Source organism: Pristiophorus japonicus, chromosome 13 (genome assembly GCF_044704955.1).
Source record: "Pristiophorus japonicus isolate sPriJap1 chromosome 13, sPriJap1.hap1, whole genome shotgun sequence".
In the NCBI taxonomy this organism is placed as follows: Eukaryota; Metazoa; Chordata; class Chondrichthyes; family Pristiophoridae; genus Pristiophorus; species Pristiophorus japonicus.
In genome coordinates, this window is record NC_091989.1 from 148510708 (window position 1) to 148534273 (window position 23566).

General features: G+C 43.4%; 1 protein-coding gene across 5 annotated transcripts in view; it reads right to left on the bottom strand.

Moving 5' to 3' along the window:
• ap1g1 (adaptor related protein complex 1 subunit gamma 1) overlaps positions 1–23566 on the bottom strand; it is a 143238-nt gene that overhangs the window by 23591 nt on the left and 96081 nt on the right. For all 5 annotated transcript variants that reach the window (XM_070898107.1, XM_070898104.1, XM_070898105.1 and 2 more), the window contains 4 exons: positions 16167–16294; positions 15873–15977; positions 11342–11483; positions 5778–5904 (listed from right to left, as the gene is read on the bottom strand). In XM_070898107.1, coding sequence (XP_070754208.1) covers positions 5778–5904; positions 11342–11483; positions 15873–15977; positions 16167–16294 — 502 coding nt within the window. The remainder of the gene's footprint in view (positions 1–5777; positions 5905–11341; positions 11484–15872; positions 15978–16166; positions 16295–23566) is intronic.

The window sequence follows — 23566 nt, forward strand, 5'->3', positions numbered from 1 at the left end:
TCTACTACTTCACAGAATCCTAGAAATTTACAACACAGAAGGCGGTCATTCGGCCCATTGTGTCCATGCCAGCCAACAAAGAGCTATCCAGCCTAATCCCACTTTCCAGCTCTTGGTCCGTAGCCTTGTAGGTTATGGCACTCCAAATGCTATGTGGGTTTTTGTCTTCATCACCCGTGCAGGCAGTGAGTTCCCACTGTTGTGCCCACCTGACCAGTCCATTGATATCTTCCTGCAGTCTACAGCTTTCTTCATTAGCACACAACCAATTTTTGTATCATCTGCAAGCTTCTTAATCATACCCACTACATTTAAGTGCAAATCATTGATACATACCACTAAAAGCAAGGAACCTAGTACTGAGCCCTGTGGAACACCACTGGAAACAGCCTCCGTCACAAAAATACCCATGGACTATTACCCTTGCTTCCTGCCTATAAGACAATTTTGGATCCAATTGGCCACTTTTCTTGGGATTTCATGGGCTTTGACTTTCGTGACCAATCTGCCATGTGGGACCTGATCAAAAGCTTTGCTAAAATCCATATAGACGACATCAAAAGCACTACCCTCATCGACCCTCCTGGTTAACTCCTCAGAAAATTCAATCAAGTTAGTCGGACACGACCTTCCCTTAACAAATCGATGCTGACTGTCCTTGATTACCATCAGTGTCTTTCTAAATGAAGATTTATCCTGTCCATCAGAATTTTTTTCCTGTAATTTTCCCACCAGCGAGGTTAGGCTGACTGGCCTGTAATTACGTGGTCTCTGTCCCTTTCTCCTTTTTTTTTTTAAAAACAGTACAATGTTAGCAGTCCTCCAGCATCACACCTGTAGCCAGAGAGGATTGGAAAATGATGGTCAGAGCCTCTGCGAGTTCTTCTCTTGCTTCTCTTAACAGCCGGGGACACATTTCATCTGTGGCTGGGGATTTATCCACTTTCAAAGATGCTAAACTCCTTAATACTTCCTCTCACGAGGTTTATTTCATCTAATATTTCACATTCCTCCACCGATTGTAATGTCTCTCTGTGAAAAGATGCAAAGTATCGTCCCTCTCTTTTGTGAAAAGAGACGCAAAGTATTCATTGAGAACCATACCCACGTCTTCTGCCTCAACACACAGGTTACCTTTATGGTCCCCAATAGGCCATACTCTTAATGTATTTATAAAACATCTTTGGGTTTTCCTTGCCAATATTTATTCATGCCCGCTTTGCTTTCCTAATTTCCTTTTTAATTTCACCCCTGCACTTTCTATACACCTAGGGTTCCTGCGGATTTGAGCTCTCGGTATCTGTCATAAGCTTCCCTTTATCCTACCCTGTATGCCCTCAGACATCCAGGGAGCTCTAGATTTGTTAGTCCCACTCTTTGAGAAAATATATTTTCTCTGAACCCTGTATCTTCTCCTTGAATGCCTCCCACTGCTCTGACACAGATTTACCTTAAAGAAGTGGATTCCAGTCCACTTTGGCTAAATCACATCTCAGCTTAGTAAAATTAGCTTCTCCCCCAATTGAGAACTTTTATTCCTGGTCTATCCTTGTCCTTTTCCATAATTACCCTCAATTTAACTGAATTATGATCACTACCACCAAAATGATCTCCCACTGATCCCCCTACCACCTGCCCAGCTTCATTCTCAAACTAAATCCAGAACTGCCCCATCTTGTTGGGCTTGCTACGTACTGGCTAAAAAATTCCTGCTGAATGCATTCTTCTCCCTCTAAATTCCATCCCGGTTAATATTAGGGTAGTTGAAATCCCTGACTATTACTGCCCTATTGTTTTTGCACTTCATATTTGCTCTATCTCCCTCTGACTGTTTGGGGGTTTATAATACACATCAGCGTGATTGCCCTTTTTTGTTTTTCAGTTCAACCCACATAGAAGGATCATCAAATGAGGCTATCACAACATCCCTCCTCACAGCTGTAATTATTTCCTTAATCAATATTGCGACCCTCCCCTCCATCTTGTCTGAAAACCCAGTAACCAGAAATGTTAAGCTGACATTCTTTGTCATGTCTCAGTAAGCGCTACATCATACTCAGTGTTTATCTATGCCCTTAGCACATCTACCTTATTCCCTAGACTCTGTGATTGAAGTATATACCATTTAGCACTGCCAAACTCCCTTGTTATCTAATTTCTCACTTCTGTTTCCTCTGCCTTCCAAACTCACTTACTAATTTTCTGCCTTCTATTCCCAGCTTTTCTTCTCTCCCTTCTGAATCTACTCCGGTTTCCATACCGAGCTAGTTTAAACCCTAACAGCATTAGCAACCACCACCAGCCCCAGTGAAAACTGGTAAGCGAGCGAGATGCACTCAGGGAACTCCTGCACAATCTGCCTGGTCCTCCTTGTCTGTCAAAAAAAGGAGGGAGAGAGAAAACGGGTAATTATAGACTGGTTAAGCCTGACATCAGTAGTGGGGAAAATGTTGGAATCAATTATTAAAAGATGAAACAGCAGCGCATTTGGAAAGCAGTGACAGGATCGGTCCAAGTCAGCATGGATTTATGAAAGGGAAATCATGCTCGACAAATCTTCTGGAATTTTTTGAGGATGTAACTAGTAGAGTGGACAAGGGAGAAACAGTGGATGTGGTGTATTTGGACTTTCAAAAGGTTTTTGACAAGGTCCCACACAAAAGATTGGTGTTCAAAATCAAAGCACATGGTATTTGGGGTAATGTACTGACATGGATAAAGAATTGGTTGGCAGACAGGAAGCAGAGAGTCGGGATAAATGGGTCCTTTTCAAAATGGCAGGCAGTAACTAGTGGGGTGCCGCAGGGCTCAGTGCTGGGACCCCAGCTCTTTACAATATACATTAATGATTTAGATGAAGGAATTGAGTGTAATATATCCAAGTTTGCAGATGACACTAAACTGGGTGGCAGTGTGAGCTGTGAGGAGGACGCTAAAAAGTTGCAGGGTGACTTGGACAGGTTAGGTGAGTGGGCAAATGCATGGCAGATGCAGTATAATGTGAGGTTATCCACTTTGGGGGCAAAAATACAAAGGCAGAATATTATCTGAATGGTGACAGATTAGGAAAAGGGGAGGTGCAACAAGACCTGGGGGTCATGGTTCATCAGTCATTGAACGTAGGCATGCAGGTACAGCAGGCAGTGAAGGTGGCAAATGGCATGTTGACCTTCATAGCTAGGGGATTTGAGTATAGGAGCAGGGAGGTCTTACTGCAGTTGTACAGGGTCTTGGTGAGGCCTCACCTGGAATATTGTGTTCAGTTTTGGTCTCCTAATCTGAGGAAGGACGTTCTTGCTGTTGAGGGAGTGCAGCGAAGGTTCACCAGACTGATTCCCAGGATGGCAGGACTGACATGAGGAGAGACTGGATCAACTGGGCCTTTATACACTGGAGTTTAGAAGGATGAGAGGAGATCTCATAGAAACTTACAAGATTCTGACGGGACTGGACAGGTTAGATGCGGGAAGAATGTCCCCGATGTTGGGGAAGTCCAGAACCAGGGGACACAGGTCTTAGGATAAGGGGTAGGCCATTTAGGACTGAGATGTGGAGAAACTTCTTCACTCAGAGAGTTGTTAACCTGTGGAATTCCCTACTGCAGTGTTGTTGATGCCAGTTCATTGGATATATTCAAGAGGGAGTTAGATATGGCCTTTACGGCTAAAGGGATTAAGGGGTATGGAGAGAAAGCAGGAAAGGGGTACTGAGGGAATATCAGCCATGATCTTATTGAATGGTGGTGCAGGCTCGAAGGGCCAAATGGCCTACTCCTGCACCTATTTTCTACGTTTCTACGTTTACCCATTCCCCCTCTGCCTGCACACTCTTAAGCCACGAGAAGTGTCCAGGACTGCCCACATGACACAGGATGTACATGCCATGGGACTGAGCTGCCCTGCCATGCCTCTATTTATTAGATTAACTAAAGCTTTTTGTACACCCCTCTGCCCCAACGTAGAGACGAAAAAAAAAACAGTGATACTCACCAACCAATCTCCTACCTGCTGTCCGGTGACGTGCCTCCTTGAGTTTTCCCCGCTCTACTCTGTTCCCAACTAGGTTCGCTGTTCTACTTATTTCTTCAAAAAACCTGACCTACCTTTACAAATCCATGTTGGTTCTCTCTAATCAGGTCAAATTTCTTTTAGTGCTCAGTCACTTGGTCTTGAATGGAAGATTCCAATAACTTCCTAACAGATGGAGGCTGGGTCATTGAATATATTGAAGGTGGAAATACAGATTTTTGAATAAGGGTTGTGGGAACGGGCAGGAAAGTGGAGTTGAGGCCAAGATCAGATCAGCCATGATCTTATTGAATGGCGGAGCAGGCTCGAGGGACCAAATGGCCTACTCCTGCTCCAATTTCTTATGTTCTCTCTTTGGCATTGAATTCACCCTCTCCGATTTACACTTCTTGTTCAGTCCTTGTGCTGTTTATTTCACAATCCTTCAAACTGACAAGGAGATACACAATTGCTTGCTCTGTTCACACAGTTCCCAGATACCCCGTTTCCCTCACTGTGACTTTCAGCAACTTCAGTGCAAAATATTGTCGTGATTAAACAGGCAAGGACAAATCGAACCAACAGCAGACGCCGTTTGTTGCCTTACTACAGCAAATTATGTGCCCATATTTTCCACACGACGGATGCTGCTACTTGCAAGAACCAAGTTGGGACAAAAGGTCCCACCTACTGGGGTCCATGAGAGACTGACAACCTGTCTTCAGTTTTGAAATTAGGTGAATGAAGGGGGGTGGGGGGTGGTACCTTACAGGTATAGAAGGACTAAGTGGAATAGAAAAAGCAAATCTGGAGCACTATTTTAAGTAAACCATAGCTGCATTACAATCTTAGGTATGAACTGGTAAAAGGAAATTAAGGACTGATGCCAGATAGTATTTCTTTCATGCAAAGAGTGATCAATATCTGGAATGTTTTCCAGGTACGGTTTAAAAACCCTGGAATCATGCTCGAGGCAGTTGGATTCTTTAGAGGGATAGACCATAGGTTTTTAATAGATGAATAGCTTCCTTCATCCGTACTTACTTTCATGACGACATTTACTAGCTCAGGACTTGACTCAGGACACCTCTATTGTGGAATTCCCAATTTTTAATGAGTTAACGTGGTCACTTGTTACATTAATACATTCGGTACATATCCTCATCTTATTTTCTAAGATGCTGTCCTCCTCCAGGCAATCTGCAGCAGACCCCAATCACAAAGTGCACCATCCACCTGCTTTTTAGTTCCAGTCAGACTTGATTTTTGCCTTCCACATAGATCATTTTGACTTCCGAATGATCTGGAACATGAAGCTACCCAACCTCCTCTCCCATCTGTTTCCTGATGAACGTATACCCATGATATTAAACTAATTTCTATTTTCTTGGGCCAGTCACGTTTCAATGCCCAATTTTAGCATTTTATTCCTATTGCTTCTAACATCCAGGTGAGTGAGTTCATTCATTTTTGACTTGGATCTTTTAGCCTCATGTTCATTTACTATGCCTAAATTTATGCTCTGCCATTCTATCTCCTTCCACCTGATAAACCACCAAATTCTGCTCATCTATGGTTTTAAGTCTCATCCAATTCTCTTCCTATTGCTTATCTCGTTAAAACAACCATAATTCCATACTCTACTTGTTCCTACATTATTTAGGTGCTTACATTTTGCAGCAGCGTTTTAATCTCCTGGCATCAGTAAGGCGACAAGTAAAAGTTATTTTGTTTCTTAGTTAGCATGAAAAAAGTTTAAATCAAACTAACCTGATAGATCCAATCCTCCTAACAGATCCAAAAGCTCTCCACCAACAGAGTTTGGTTTACTGGGTGGTACAGTCGGAATCACTGGTGTCACATCACTTCCTCCAAGCAAGTCCAACAAGTCATTGGCCTGAAAAAGAAAAAAAAGCTATGTTTTATACATCTTCACAAACCAGTAAAAGCTTTAAATGTTCAGAGATTAGCAAACTAATGGAACAATTTAATTAGAATCTGCTTCCAAATGATTCAGTTATTAATGCAATGATGGACCATTGATTTGATGTATTATTCTATTAACTATCTGCATAATTGTATATAGGCACCAATTTCCTTCACCATCCAGTTTTCAGACCCATCTCAATTCTCAAAAATATTCTTTAAAGTTGTCTCTATGCTAGTTTAAAATTTTCTCTAACTGTATAATTACTCTCATATTTCTCAACCAACACTAAAACAAAATATGTCAGCATCTTTAGTCAGTTGCAAAGGCGCCAGCAAAAATTTAAAAGCATCTTCTAAAATTTAGTCTGTCAAAATGTCAAGAACAGCACCATGGAAAGTTAAACTATTTTTAGTGCAATACCTGCCCATAAATTCCAATCCCCAGAAACAAGATTTTAAAATGGTAGAAAAAATATTTTGAATTAAGTTGAAAGCAGTATCACAGACAGGAAGCACTGAAGCAGCTTCTACATATTTCCATTCCTGTTTTTTCTGCACATTTTTTTCTTCTCCATTGCTGAAGGGAGAGATTCTGGGCCCAATTTTGTCCAACCCGTTTTTTGGCGTACTTACCCTTTATGTGCCGTTTGTGTGTGCTGGAAACTGCATCGGAAAAAAATGGCCCCATCCTGGCCATTCTGAAGAGTCTGGAGTACCCTGACGCTGCACAGATTAAACAGTGGGGGGGAGGAGCTACAGCCCTGCGCCAAAATCAGTACCGGCAGCGTCGCACATGCGCAGTGGCGTCGGGTCTGATGTTCGGCATGCGCAGGAGCGCCGAAACTTGCAACAGTGTCCTGCCTGTGTTGCTGTTTGTATACAAATTAAGGTGCCGCGTTCGGTTCCCCCCCACCCCCACCCGTCCCCGACGATATGAAGGCCAGCCAGCAGCTCTCTCTCTCTCCCCTCCTTTATATAGCGCCTTTCTCGACCTTAGGATGTCCCAAAGTGCTTTACAGCCAATTAAATACTTTTGAAGAGTAGCCACTGTTATAATGTTGGAAATGCAGCAGCCAATTTGTGTAAAGCAATGTGATAATGACCATAGAATCTGTTTTGGTGATGTCGTGGCTCGGAGATCTCTCCTGCTGCAGTGGGATGGGTGTCCGTGGGCCGAGGAAGCCAGCGACTGATTGCCCTACAGTATCAGAGATGCACAGATCAGTCCTGCTGCTGGCTGCGCGGGGTTGGGGGCAGGGGAAAAAGAGTGGTGCTGGGGTGTAGGAGTGTGGAGGGAGTGGGGGGTGGGGTGGAGAAGTGCTGTTGGGGGTGTGGGAGACAGTGGTGGGTTAGACCACGTTACTCTAACAGTCAGTCCCTGACAGAGGCCAGTTAATGGCAAACAGTTAGTTCTTACAAATGAGATAATCTAGTCCGAGGTGAGTTATTCAAGTAATAGGTTGGACTAATGGGGTATGATGTTTTCCAAAGGATCAACTTAGCCACAATTAGGTGTTGATGTGTCTGTCTCAGCCAGGAGCCTACGCTTGCTTATTTATAATACGAGAAACTGTCCTCACACTCAGCAGATAGAAGGCAAAATATCATTGCAAGAGGTTTTAGGCCATTTTAAATGATGTGTTTAATGCTTCCCACCCCCTGTCTCTGGCTGTGCCTGCACTGAACTCAACTCTAGATAAGGTTTTTCAGAACTTAAAAAGTGAACACTTACTCGGTTCTAAGTTAGTTTGGAGTAACTGTTCACAGTTCAAACTTGCAAAACAGGCGTAAGTGGCTGGACACACCACCTTCTGGAAAAAAAAGGGAACTAAAACGAAATTAAACTAACTCACTAGAAATGGAGCAAACTAAATGCCGAGAATTGCGATTTCTAACATACTCCAAACTAAACTAGTTGCTCCTTCCACCCGAAACTTGGGCCCATAGTGACAGATTAGTAAAAGGGGAGGTGCAATGAGACCTGGGTGTCATGGTACATCAGTCATTGAAAGTTGGCATGCAGGTGCAACAGGTGGTAAAGGCGGCAAATGGCATGTTGGCCTTCATTGCGAGAGGATTGGACTATAGGAGCAGGGAGGTCTTACTACAGTTGTACGGGGCCTTGGTGAGGCCACACCTTGTTGTGTACAGTTTTGGTCTCCTAATCTGAGGAAGGTCATTCTTGCTATTGAGGGAGTGCAGCGAAGGTTCACCAGACTGATTCCCGGGATGACAGGACTGACGTATGAAGAAAGACTGGATCGACTCGGCTTATATTCAATGGAATTTAGAAGAATGAGAGGGGATCTCAGAAACAAAATTCTGACGGGATTGGTTGGATGCAGGAAGAATGTTCCCAATGTTGGGGGAAGTCCAAAACCAGGGATCACAGTCTAAGGATAAGAATCAAGCCATTTAGGACCAAGGGGCCCAAGTTTCCACAAGAAAAAAAACGGGCGCCCCTCCGAGCTGGGCGCCCGTTTTTCGCGTCTAAAAAAATCCTCGGTAGTCTCCACCGACTTACAGGTCCTGTGGCACTCGGCGCAGCCGGCACTAGCTGTGGGGGGGGCGGAGCCAGGTCCCTGCGCTGAAAACAGTGCCAGGACCTCTGCACATGCGCGCTACAGTCGGCACGCAAGTGCAGTAGCTCCAGGCGCCGAACTGTGTGGGAGGGGCCCGAAGCACGCAGCCCCTAGCCCTGGCCCAATGGCCTCACTGGGGCTGCGTGAATAAGGCTCCTCCCACGGCCAGCTCCTGCTCCCCGCCCGACCCGACACCCGCTCCCCCACCCCCCCCGCCGACCAGACCCGACACCCGCTCCCTCCCCCCCCCCCGACGACACCCGACCTGACACCCGCTCCCCCCCGCCCCGACCGAGACCCGACACCCGCTCCCCCCCCCGACCCGACACCCGCTCCCCCCCGCCCCGACAGAGACCCGCTCTTCCCCCCCCCCCCCCCCCCCCCGCCCCAACCCGACACCCGCTCCCCGACCCGAGGCCCGCACCCCCCCCGACCCGCTCCCGCGCTCTCGCTCTCTCGCTCTCTCTCTCTCTCCCTCCCTCCCTCTCTCTCCCTCCCTCGCTCAGCGGCACCTCGTTCTGGCGCCTAATTTGTAACCTGCGCCTGATTTTTTAATGTGTAGAACAGGTTTTTTCAGTTCTACAAAAATCTTCACTGGCGCCATTCTACTTTAGTTTGGAGTACATTTTCACTGTGGAAACGTTCAAATCAGGCGTCAGTGGCCGGACACGCCCCCTTTTGAAGAAAAAATTCTGTTCTAAACTAGAACTGTTCTACCTGACTAGAACTGCAGAAAAAAAAATGTGGAGAATTGCGATTTCTAAAATAGTCCGTTCTCCACCAGTTGCTCCTAAAAATCAGGCGCGAATCATGTGGAAACTTGGGCCCAGATGAGGAGAAACTTCTTCACGCAGAATTGTGAACTTGTGGAATTCTCTACCACAGAAAGTTGTTGAGACCAGTTCGTCAGATATATTCAAAAGGGAGTTAGATGTGGCCCTTACGGCTAAAGGGATCAAGGGGTATGGAGAGAAAGCAGGAATGGGGTACTGAAGTGCATGATCAGCCATGATCATATTGAATGGTGGTGCAGGCTCGAAGGGTCGAATGGCCTAACTCCTGCACCTATTTTCTATGTTTCTCTGGACACATTCTAGTACTTTGTCCAAGTAGCCATTTTTCACACATTAGCCTACAAAACAAGTTTTAAAAATCCATATGACTGTTGGGTATGGAAGAATCACTGCCAAGCCTGATGCCATCCTCAAATTATTTCTTTAAAAGCACACTTGTTAGGGTTGCTGATCAACTTGCCTCTACCAATGCCCTGAATGACCTAACTTTGCTGAACCTTGAACTTTCTTGGTCAGTCTGGCCCAGCTACTTATTGCCATAAACACTCTCAGCTTTTGGGAAAGCAATGATGAAATTGGAATATAACTGATAAAAGGAATACATAATACTTCTACTACAATTCTGGTCTGAACAAAAGGAAGCTTTATAGAAATTACTGCATTTCTGAATAGGATCTACACTTATTCATGCCTATGGCATTCAGAAGTTACTTAAATCCAGTCCACTTGTAGATTAAATTATGTATTCAATGGCTTGATTGTATACTTTCTCACTATGAAAAATGTTAAATTTTCCTATGTTTGTTCCTTCTCTCAATTTTGCTCTTTCAATTTAGCCCAGCTGTGCAATATGTGTCTTATGGTTAAACCTCAAAATAAACACTGTAGCACAAAATTTCTACAATTCGTTATTTTCAAATGGTACACATTCATGTGTTTGCATTTGCTATGATTCGCAAAGAGCAGAAATGTTCCATATGAAATTTGGCAGACGGTTATCACAAAAGAAACTTGTTAATCAATTCAGCCGCAAATTCAATCCGTGAAATGTAAAGAAAAACACTCTCCAATGAAAATTGTTATGTTAACAGTGTGTGGACTGTAGTTAAATGCAGACATCGTTTTATGCCTAATTTTGCTGGAACCACACATCAATACAGCTACACTTAACAATATGGACTCGTATATTTTGATCTTTAACCCTTGCTGATAAAGACTGCTCATTTCCTCACAATCTTTTACCCAATGGTGAAATTGAGTAAGACACAAGGAAAATATGATTCTCTTGAGCAACTTTACCCATCTAGCCATAGCTGGACTCAATACATAAACAGAAACAAAAGCTTATTACCGTAGGATAAATCTATCTATATGTTATATATTAAAGTGTCATAAGCATAAGAAAAAAGGCATTCTAGTCTGGAGCTGTGAATTGACCCTCACCTTCCCAACAGCAACTGGACACAGTGATCTCTAGCTGTGTTTACTTATAGTTACTGGACTTGGTGGCTTTAAAGAATAACCTGAAAAACAGCTCCACTTAAACAGCAAAATATATATTGTGCGACATGGTAGAACACTGCTCACTAAAAAAAAGGCATAATCTAAGCAACCCACAGGAAATCTACCAGCAAAATGCAATATATTATGATACTTGTCTGTACTATTCACTGTATTTCAGTGTTAGAAACATTGACAAGGCACTATTTAAATGCAAATACATTAACAGGATGTTCCATGAAAAATCATTACAGTACTTAACTGTGCTTCTCAAGTTAAAACAAGCCAAATCTAGGATTAAGTACCAATGGATAAAACAATAACACTGTTCATTACAATGTTTAGTCCCGAAAGGGACACCTATTGCAGCCTGACAAAGTACACATATACAGGGATATACAGATGGACTTGCATTCCCGCTCAGTAGATATTCTAAAATACTCAATTTTGACTCAAAAATTCTTAGTATTCAATTCACTATCAGCAGAATGAGGGGATATGCAGCACCACTCACAATGCTTCACTTTACCTGGCTGGTAGACCGAGGAGCAATAGGTGCCAATTTTGGTTCCATTATTGTGGGTTCTGCCTCTCCATTAGTCTGTGCAATTTCTGTAGGTCCATTAGTTGTCATCTTCTCCATTATAGGCATTCGCTCCAACAGTGCAGACCTATCGTGTACAAATTTTAACATTCAAACCCACTTACAATGCATTACTTATACAATAATTCCCCCCTCCCCCCCCCCCCCCAGACCGCTTATCAGAAGTTCAAATTTTTCTAGACAAAATGTTTACCCTAAAGCAATTAAATAAAACCCACATTGAAAACAATTTATCCAACTTTTTAAAACTCCGACATTTACCAGAATTTTTTGCTGCCGAATGCAATACTTTTTCTGTAACTGGAAAAAGTAGATTTGCCCTGTCATCAGCCAAATCAGTAATTTCACATTTTTTGCTAGCATGCAGGAGTTTCCATATTCATTCTTCATGATTTACAAATCAGTTAACAGGACAGAAACAGCATTCAACATGCCTGTGTACTCAAAGGTTAGCAGAACAATTAAAAATGCTAACAAAGCACTGGGATATATTTCTAGATATGTAGGGCCCAAGTTTCCACATGATTCACGCCTGATTTTTAGGAGCAACTGGTGGAGAACGGACTATTTTAGAAATCGCAATTCTCCACATTTTTTTTTCTGCAGTTCTAGTCAGGTAGAACAGTTCTAGTTTAGAACAGAATTTTTTCTTCAAAAGGGGGCGTGTCCGGCCACTGACGCCTGATTTGAAAGTTTCCGCAGTGAAAATGTACTCCAAACTAAAGTAGAATGGCGCCAGTGAAGATTTTTGTAGAACTGAAAAAACCTGTTCTACACATTAAAAAATCAGGCGCAGGTTACAAATTAGGCGCCAGAACGAGGTGGGGGGGAAGGGAACTCATTAAATTTGACAATAAATCCTTATTTATACTTCTACAAATATTATACAAATAAATCCAACCTGAATAAACATTTATAAGCCAAGAAAAGAATAAATAAACCATCTTCCTACCTGTGTGAAAGTGCTTCAGCCAGGGAGAATTCTGCAGCTGTTCGTGCCGCTGAGCGAGGGAGAGAGAGAGAGAGAGAGAGAGGGGGGGTCGGGGGGAGGAGGGAGCGGGTGTCGGGTCGGGGGGGGGGGGGGGGGGGGGAGCGGGCCTCAGGTCGGGGAGCGGGTCTCGGGGCGGGAGCGGGTCTCAGTCGGGGCGGGGGGGAGCGGGTGTCGGGTCGGGTCGGGTCGGCGGGGGAGAGCGAGTGTCGGGTCTGGTCGGGCAGGGAGCAGGAGCTGGCCGTGGGAGGAGCCTCATTCACGCAGCCCCAGTGAGGCCATTGGGCCAGGGCTAGGGGCTGCGTGCTTCGGGCCCCTCCCACACAGTTCGGCGCCTGGAGCTACTGCACTTGCGTGCCGACTGTAGCGCGCATGTGCAGAGGTCCCGGCACTGTTTTCAGCGCAGGGACCTGGCTCCGCCCCCCCCCCCCCCCCCACAGCTCGTGCCGGCTGCGCCGAGTGCCACAGGACCTGTAAGTTGGTGGAGACTACCGAGGATTTTTTTAGGCGCCGTTTTCGGCGCGAAAAACGGGCGCCCAGCTCGGAGGGGCGCCCGTTTTTTTTCTTGTGGAAACTTGGGCCCGTAGACTTCAAAAGTAGTGAAGTTATTTTAAACTCTTGTACAGGACCCTGCTCAGGCCACTTACAGATCTGGTCCCCATACTATATAAAAGGACATAGAAAAACTGGAGAAAGTACCAAAAAGATTTGACAGTACCAGAACTGAAAGATTACAGTTATCAGGAAAGATTGAACAGTTTGGGGTTTTTTCTTTCGAAAAAGAAAAAACTTAGAGCAGACCTGATAGAAGTCTTTAAAATTATGAATGGGTTCGACAAGGTAGATGTGGAGAGAATTTTTCCACTTGTGGGAGAAACCAAAACTAGGGGCCATAAATACAAGACAGTTACGAATAAATCCAATAGGATAATAATGAGAAATTTCTTTACTCAGTGGTTAGAATGTGAAACTTGCCACAAGAAGTGGTTGAGGCAAATAGCTTAGCTGCTTTAAAAAAAGGAAACTAGACAAGTACATGAGAGAAAAAGGAATAGAAAGATATGCTGGAAGGCTGAGAGGGGGTAGATGGAACGAGAGGAGACGCTTGCAGAGTATAAACACCAGCAGACTTGTTGGGCCGAACAGCCATATATTTCAATGCCATTCTATGTAAATAAGCCAATACATTAAGTAAAATACACAAGCCTGTACTCTGATCAATGATGATGTGTGTGTTAATTAAAACAATTGGATAATTTAATTTTAAGATAAACAGCAGGAAAGTGGAATTTAACATTAAAATCTGAATTACCACATCATTTGAATTAAGCGAATGAATCAAGAGCAGGTGCAAACATCTCAAATTTGCTGACAACACGAAGCAAAGAATAATTACAAGAGGACTTGGATCAACCAAAACTTCTTCGACAGCACCTCCTTAAAAAAACCACGACCTCTACCACCACAAGGGCAGCAGGCGCATGGGAATACCATCACCTCTAAGTCGCATACTAGTCTGACTTGGAAATATATCACCGTTCCTTCATCGTCGCTGGGTCAAAATCCTGGCACTCTCTACCCAACAGCACTACAAGTACCTTCACCACAGGGACTGCAGCAGTTCAAGGCAACAGCTCACCAGTAGCTTCTCAAGGGCAATTAGGGATAGGCAATAAATGCTGGCCTCGTCAGCAACACCCACATCCCCGCAATGAATAAAAAAAACTATGCATCTGTACACAGATGACAACATTTAATACAAATGCAAACCTTTGTACTTTATTGATTGTTGACCAAAGGATCAAATTAGCAAAAGGGGGATTTAGAAAAGGTACCTGGAAGCAACTGTACATTATTTTCAATGCATGGGCAATTTGGCAATATAATTATAGTTCATGGAATATTAGAATATGTATTTGGAACATGGAATACTAGAAAACACATCTAGAACTAGAGTACAACATTAGAGGGTTATACTTTAACTTCATAACGCATTGGTCAGATTCCATTTGAAATATTGTAAAATTCTTGGAACAATTTGCCACAAATATTAGGGATGTTCAAATACATCTAAATGTTACAATGGAAGTTAGTACACTAGAGGGATGAGCCAAATGTCCTTTTCTCATTAACTTTTCTTTGCTTCAAGACACTTGTATAAACGTAAACTTGGCTACCTCAAAAGCCACACAATTAACTTTTTTTGGGGTGTGGTGAATTCAGGCAACGTGGAAGAAATACGTAGCTGCTTTAAAGAACAGCTAAGACCACAGATACAGCTTTTAAGAATAATATGAAATAGTGCTAAAGTTTACACATGCTGAAAATATACAGCATGTTAAGGGAAACATTTACAGGGTTATGGGGAAAGAGCAGGGGGTGGGATTAATTGGATAGCTCTACCAAAGAGTCGGCACAGACACAATGAGCAGAGTTGCCTCCCTGTTTGTATGATTCTATGATTAAGTAACAAGCCAGATCAGCATAGAAATCCATTGGAAATGCATAGACATGGCTCTTCAGCCTCTCAATTTGTCCTGAAGCAACAAACTTTTCAATGCTAAAGTCTCACATCAGCACAAAATTGTGCCTATTTAAAAAAAAAAGCTAGTCAAGAATTTCATTTTGACCAATGACAAACAGTTGTTTGGGAAGGAAAGGTTCCCTGTTTGTCACTGGTCAAAATGAAATTCTTGACTAGCTGGTTCGCTTTTTTTCAGTTTCAGCCTTGATTCATTCATTTTCATCTCAGTTTAAGTCCCATTCATGTACAGACTAGTGCTGCAGTTAACAAACGTGGACACAAAAAAATAGCTGGTTTATAAAAACTTTCTTGCACCCTTCTAGTTTTCTTATTAGCCATAGATTAACTTGCACAGAGCCAGAGAAACTTGCAAAGACTTTTAATTGATTCTGCAAGTTTGGTGGAGTGAAGCATAACAGTTGATTCATTTTATTGTACTTCCCTGATTATCTCTGTTGGAAGAGATCTAAACCAAGCCACTTTTGTAATTATGCTATCAAAAGGAAGTTCTCCTCACTCAAAATAGTTTGAAACTAACTGGTCTGATTTAATTTATAGGCATCACTTCTGTGGCATTTAATAATGGATTCAAAGGCAACTCACCATTATGCTTTATCTTCTAAGCTAGCATATACAGATACAAGAAGAGTCAAAGGTCCACGTGCATGGATATTAGAACTGATGAAAGATCAATCGTGACATCTTCATTACCCAGTAATTTGCATACAAAATAGGTTTGGATAATCTGAACAAAGTGTAGTGTCAGAACATACCACAAAAACTATCTACTGATATTTGGCACAGTTAGTATCAATTCTGTAGATTTAGCATGCAATTCACATATGCACCCAACAAATTAACTTTTAATAGTATGGTAAATTCAAACCATTTAAATCCAGCATTCCACCATGTCCAACTGGTTACTTACAGTAGTTTGCACGTACCTCATATGATCAAATTTTTTGAAAAGTGCATTATATTCAACGGCCCTTTGCTGAAGTTCCACATCTATGTTGCTTCCATATACAGACATTATCTTCTTAATTCGACTGAAAAAAGAACCAAAATATTATAATTTGTTACATTAGACCCATATGTGCAAAATTGTTTTTTTTTGTTAAATCTGCAAATTTGTAAAGGAAATTGGATCACAACTTGATATTTATATCAATACTAATTTTCCAAGACTATAGTTTGCCTCCCAAATCCTGTTTCCTTTAACAGTAACATTTACTTACTTTACATTTATGGTAAATCTTGTGCTTAGCTTCATAATTGCAGTGAGAGTATATCCCCTTGTTACAGATGTTGACATGTTAGACTGCAGTACAGTTTCTAATACATCCATAACTTCATCTTCCGTCACCTGTTGGGGTAAAAGATACAGATAATCAGACATCCATTTTGAACATAATCTCTGCACACAATCTGTGAAGCTTGAACTGTGCATTGCGCATGTCATCTCTACACTACCTTCCTGTCAAATGTATAACTAAAGGAAATATAAAAAATTCAGAGCATTAAAAGTTAGCATAAGAAATCCTCAAACTAGTGCCCAATCTATAGGGTTAGAGTGCCACTTGCTGGCTGACACAATAAATGCAATTTCTAACTGGTTTGATGCTTGGAACTCAGCCTGCATGCATCTCAACAGTCCCATCATCCAAACGCACTGCTGTCCTATATTTTAATTTAATATGAATCCTTTTGCTAAACTCCCTATTAGGTCTAATTCCTCTATGCAAAAATTACCTGCATGCTGTCCCATCATTTTAAAAACAGGAACACACATGAAGGAACCACATTCAAACATAACTATTTTAATTCAAAACATAAGCTCAACTGAAAAACAAGACATTTCCAATGTAATGCCTTTTTCTCCTCTCTAATTTCCATTTTAAGATTGAGATAAAAGAAAAAAATTATTCTGCCAATCAGAAGCAGATTTTTATAAATGGGAACAAAAAAAAATCAAAAAGGAAAATCAGAAAGTTGTATAAAAGACCGTCATTAATCAGTTTTATAGATAAAGAATTACAACAACATGCATTTATATACATAACCTTTGGGAAAACTTCCCAAAGTGTATAATTATAAAAAAAGACATCAAGCCAAAGGAGGAAATATTGAGCAACCAAAAGCTTGGTCAAAAAATGTGGGTTTGAAGGAGGGTCAAAAGGAAGAGATGGAAGTGGAGAGGCAGAGAATCCCAGAGCAAGGGGCATAGTGAAATGAGGGAGAGAATCCCAGAGCAAGGGGCATAGTGAAATGAGGGAGAGAGGAACAAGAAGCGAGGAACAAGAACTCTGTTGGGGCGAGGGCTACAAGCATAGGGTATAGTAAAGCAATAAAAAGGATTTAAACAAGAGAATGAGAATTTTAAATTTGAAGCATTGGGATTGGTCAACAAGGAGAGGGGGTAGTGGCAGAGCAGCACTAGGTGGGGTAGAGTGTGGGATAAAGTGTGGGTAGCAGAGTTTTGGCTGAGCTTATGTTTACAGAAGGTGGATGAGAGCCAGCCAGGAGAGTATTGGAATAGCCAGCTTTAACTTTTCACCTTTGAATAATGTAAAAACACAACATATCTTACTACACTTCAATCATATCAGAACAGTTCAAAGAAGATTACGTTCTTTTTGTGTAAGGCATACAAAAACATTCTTTATGGACTACCATGATGCTCCAGTTAAGAAAAAAAACCTCAAGCTAAATTTCTCCACGAGATTATTTTTCCTTAAAGTTTGCAACACTTTCTGTGCTGAGTGGTTGAATTGCCTTTCTGTGGCAGAGCACATTTACTCAAACATAATACAAATTAATATGGAAGTAATGAAAACTGATGCATTTTGCTGGCTTTTTTCTTGATGTGTAGTTTCTCCCACCCCATAAATATATATATTAATTGGGTGAAGTAACTCACTGCACAATTAAAGCTTTAAAAATGACTTATTTGGACACACTGGCTTCGAAACTAAAGCGTAATGTCAAATCTCCCCATAAACAGCAGGGAAGGGAAAACTGGCCAGGGTTTCTAATCCTAGTCACTATCGCAGCCTTTGCCAGAACTTCAAGGATGTAGATGTCAAGTGATGAAAGGATTGGGCTTTAGATGTCAAGTGATAAAAGGATTGGGCTTGCTGACACGCACTGTCACTCAGTTATGGCCACTGGGTGAGGTAGCAATAAAAATTCTTGGTCTCACCACGAGGAGCAATAGATTGAACACAACAGGAGCACAATTAGGCCATTCAACACAATGAGCCTGCTCCACCATTCAGTAAGATCACGCTGAAATTTGACATCAACTCCACTTTCACCACCATATCCCTTAGTGCCCCAAAATCTATATCTCAGTCTTGAATATACTCAACCACCAGTACTTCCACAGTCCTCTGGGATAGAGAATTCCAAAAATTCACAACCCTCAAGTGAAGACATTTCTCATTAGTCCTAAATGGCTGACCCCCTTATCTTGAGATTATGGCCCATAGTTCCAGATTCTTCAGCCAGGTAAACAGCCACTCAGCATCTACCTTGAAAACAAGATTTAAAATTTTTAAATCGAGGCGCTGCTTAATTGGGAGCCAATGTAGGCCAGCGAGCACAGGGGTGATGGGTAACCAGGATTTGGTGCGAGTTAGGACACGGGCAGCCGAGTTTTGGATGACCTCAAGTTTACATAGAGCAGAATGTGAGGCCAGCCAGGAGTGCGTTGGAATAGTCAAGTTTAGAGGGAACAAAAGGCATGGATGAGGGTTTCAGCAGATGAGATGAGGCAGGGGGCAGAGTCGGACGACGTTAAGGAGGTGGAATTAGGCAGTCTTAGTGATGGTGCCAATGTGGTCAGAAGCACATTTTGGAGTCAAATACAACATTAAGGTTGCGAACAGTCTGGTTCAGCCTCAGACAGATGGAGTCAGTAGCTAGGGAACTGAGTTTGTGGTGGAGACCAAAAACAATGGCTTTGGCCTTCCCGATATTTAATTGGAGAAAATTTCTGCTCATCCAGAACTGGATGTCAGACAAACAGGCTGACAATTGAGACTGTGCAGAGGGTAGAGATAAGTGATGGTGAGGTAGAGCTGGATGTCATCAGCGTATATGTGCATACGGCTGCTGTGTTTTCAGATGATGTCGCCAAGGGGAAGCATGTTGATGAAAAATAGGAGGTGGCCAAGGATAGATTAGGGAACCAGGTAAGTGCAGTCCCACCCAGTTGGAGGACGGGTGAAGAAGCGTTGGAGAAGGTTGCTATGGTCAAACGTGTCAAAGACTGCAAACAAGTCAAGAAGTCATGTGTGACTTTGATGAGCCGTTTCGGTATGGTGGCAGGAGCAGAAACCTGATTGGAGTTGCGGGAAAGATGGGCACAGATTTAGGAGGCAACAAGACGTTCAAGGACTCGAGAGGAATGGGAGGTTGGCGATGGGGTGGTAGTTTGCACGGACGGAGGGGTCAACGGTTGTTTTATTGAGGAGAGGGGTGATGATGGCAGATTTGAGGGAGGGGGATAATACCCGATGAGAGAGAATATAAAAGGCGTACTTGTGCAGCTACAGGGAGAAGGCAAAAAAGAAGTAGAAAGAAATCAAAAGGTGACGTCACAGCCAAGAGGGTAAGTGATTGGTGAGTAGTTTTTCTTTTTTCTCTTCTATATCAGTGAGTAACTTTTAACACTGTTGTTGCCAATTTAAGTGTATATAAGGGTTAAGTCATGGCAGGAGAGCTCGGTCGGGTGTTATGCTCCTCCTGTACCATGTGGGAACTCGGGGACACTTCCGGTGTCCCTGACGATTACGTGTGCGGGAAGTGTATCCGCCTCCAGCTCCTGACAGACCGCGTTGCGGAGTTGGAGCTGAGGGTGGATTCACTCTGGAGCATCCACGATGCTGAGAATGACGTGAGTATCACGTGTAGCGAGTTGGTCTTACCACAGGGAAAGGGTCCACAGCCAGATAGGGAATGGAAGACCAACAGGAAGAGCAGTGCAAGGAAGGTAGTGCAGGAGTCCCCTGTGGTCATCCCCCTGCAAAACAGATACACTGCTTTGGGTACTGTTGAGGGGGATGACTCATCAGGGGAGGGCAGCAGCAGCCAAGTTCATGGCACCGTGGCTGGCTCTGCTGCACAGGAGGGCAGGAAAAAGAGTGGGAGAGCAATAGTGATTGGAGATTCAATGGTGAGGGGAATAGATAGGCGTTTCTGCGGCCGCAACCGAGACTCCAGGATGGTATGTTGCCTCCCTGCTGCAAGGGTCAAGGATGTCTCGGAGCGGGTGCAGGACATTCTAAAAAGGGAGGGAGAACAGCCAGTTGTCGTGGTGCATATTGGTACCAACGACATAGGTAAAAAGAGGGATGAGGTCCTATGAAACGAATTTAAGGAGCTAGGAGCTAAATTAAAAAGTAGGACCTCAAAAGTAGTAATCTCGGGATTGCTACCAGTGCCACGTGATAGTCAGAGTAGGAATCGCAGGATAGCGCAGATGAATACGTGGCTTGAGCAGTGGTGCAACAGGGAGGGATTCAAATTCCTGGGGCATTGGAACCGGTTCTGGGGGAGGTGGGACCAGTACAAACCGGACGGTCTGCACCTGGGCAGGACCGGAACCAATGTCCTAGGGGGAGTGTTTGCTAGTGCTGTTGGGGAGGATTTAAACTGATATGGCAGGGGGATGGGAACCAATGCAGGGAGACAGAGGGAAACAAAAAGGAGGCAAAAGCAAAAGACAGAAAGGAGATGAGGAAAAGTGGAGGGCAGAGAAACCTAAGGCAAAGAACAAAAAGGGCCACTGTACAGCAAAATTCTAAAAGGACAAAGGGTGTTAAAAGAACAAGCCTGAAGGCTTTGTGTCTTAATGCAAGGAGTATCCGCAATAAAGTGGATGAATTAACTGTGCAAATAGATGTTAACAAATATGATGTGATTGGGATTACGGAGACGTGGCTCCAGGATGATCAGGGCTGGGAACTCAACATCCAGGGGTATTCAACATTCAGGAAAGATAGAATAAAAGGAAAAGGAGGTGGGGTAGCATTGCTGGTTAAGGAGCAAATTAAGGCAATAGTTCGGAAGGACATTAGCTTGGATGATGTGGAATCTATATGGGTAGAGCTGCAGAATACCAAAGGACAAAAAACGTTAGTGGGAGTTGTGTACAGACCTCCAAACAGTAGTAGTGATGTTGGGGAGGGCATCAAACATGAAATTAGGGGTGCGTGCAATAAAGGTGCAGCAGTTATAATGGGTGACTTTAATATGCACATAGATTGGGTTAACCAAACTGGAAGCAATACGGTAGAGGAGGATTTCCTGGAGTGCATAAGGGATGGTTTTTTAGACCAATATGTCGAGGAACCAACTAGGGGGGAGGCCATCTTAGACTGGGTGTTGTGTAATGAGAGAGGATTAATTAGCAATCTCGTTGTGCGAGGCCCCTTGGGGAAGAGTGACCATAATATGGTGGAATTCTGCATTAGGATGGAGAATGAAACAGTTAATTCAGAGACCATGGTCCAGAACTTAAAGAAGGGTAACTTTGAAGGTATGAGGCGTGAATTGGCTAGGATAGATTGGCGAATGATACTGAAGGGGTTGACTGTGGATGGGCAATGGCAGACATTTAGAGACCGCATGGATGAACTACAACAATTGTACATTCCTGTCTGTCGTAAAAATAAAAAAGGGAGGGTGGCTCAACCGTGGCTATCAAGGGAAATCAGGGATAGCATTAAAGCCAAGGAAGTGGCATACAAATTGGTCAGAAATAGCAGAGAACCCGGGGACTGGGAGAAATTTAGAACTCAGCAGAGGAGGACAAAGGGTTTGATTAGGGCAGGGAAAATGGAGTACGAGAAGAAGCTTGCAGGGAACATTAAGACGGATTGCAAAAGTTTCTATAGATATGTAAAGAGAAAAAGGTTAGTAAAGACAAACGTAGGTCCCCTGCAGTCAGAATCAGGGGAAGTCATAACGGGGAACAAAGAAATGGCGGACCAATTGAACAAGTACTTTGGTTCGGTATTCACTGAGGAGGACACAAACAACCTTCCGGATATAAAAGGGGTCGGAGGGTCTAGTAAGGAGGAGGAACTGAGGGAAATCCTTATTAGTCGGGAAATTGTGTTGGGGAAATTGATGGGATTGAAGGCCGATAAATCCCCAGGGCCTGATGGACTGCATCCCGGAGTACTTAAGGAGGTGGCCTTGGAAATAGTGGATGCATTGACAGTCATTTTCCAACATTCCATTGACTCTGGATCAGTTCCTATGGAGTGGAGGGTAGCCAATGTAACCCCACTTTTTAAAAAAGGAGGGAGGGAGAAAACAGGTAATTACAGACCGGTCAGCCTGACATCGGTAGTGGGTAAAATGATGGAATCAATTATTAAGGATGTCATCGCAGTGCATTTGGAAAGAGGTAATATGATGGGTCCAAGTCAGCATGGATTTGTGAAAGGGAAATCATGCTTGACAAATCTTCTGGAATTTTTTGAGGATGTTTCCAGTAGAGTGGACAAGGGAGAACCAGTCGATGTGGTATATTTGGACTTTCAGAAGGCTTTCGACAAGGTCCCACACAAGAGATTAATGTGCAAAGTTAAAGCACATGGGATTGGGGGTAGTGTGCTGACATGGATTGAGAACTGGTTGTCAGACAGGAAGCAAAGAGTAGGAGTAAATGGGGACTTTTCAGAATGGCAGGCAGTGACTAGTGGGGTACCGCAAGGTTCTGTGCTGGGGCCCCAGCTGTTTACACTGTACATTAATGATTTAGACGAGGGGATTAAATGTAGTATCTCCAAATTTGCGGATGACACTAAGTTGGGTGGCAGTGTGAGCTGCAAGGAGGATTCTATGAGGCTGCAGAGCGACTTGGATAGGTTAGGTGAGTGGGCAAATGCATGGCAGATGAAGTATAATGTGGATAAATGTGAGGTTATCCACTTTGGTGGTAAAAACAGAGAGACAGACTATTATCTGAATGGTGACAGATTAGGAAAAGGAGAGGTGCAACGAGACCTGGGTGTCATGGTACATCAGTCATTGAAGGTTGGCATGCAGGTACAGCAGGCGGTTAAGAAAGCAAATGGTATGTTGGCCTTCATAGCGAGGGGATTTGAGTACAAGGGCAGGGAGGTGTTGCTACAATTGTACAGGGCCTTGGTGAGGCCACACCTGGAGTATTGTGTACAGTTTTGGTCTCCTAACCTGAGGAAGGACATTCTTGCTATTTGAGGGAGTGCAGCGAAGGTTCACCAGACTGATTCCCGGGATGGCGGGACTGATCTATCAAGAAAGACTGGATCAACTGGGCTTGTATTCACTGGAGTTCAGAAGAATGAGAGGGGACCTCATAGAAACGTTTAAAATTCTGACGGGGTTAGACAGGTTAGATGCAGGAAGAATGTTCCCAATGTTGGGGAAGTCCAGAACCAGGGGACACAGTCTAAGGATAAGGGGGAAGCCATTTAGGACTGAGATGAGGAGGAATTTCTTCACCCAGAGAGTGGTGAACCTGTGGAATTCTCTACCACAGAAAGTTGTTGAGGCCAATTCACTAAATATATTCAAAAAGGAGTTAGATGAAGTCCTTACTACTAGGGGAATCAAGGGGTATGGTGAGAAAGCAGGAATG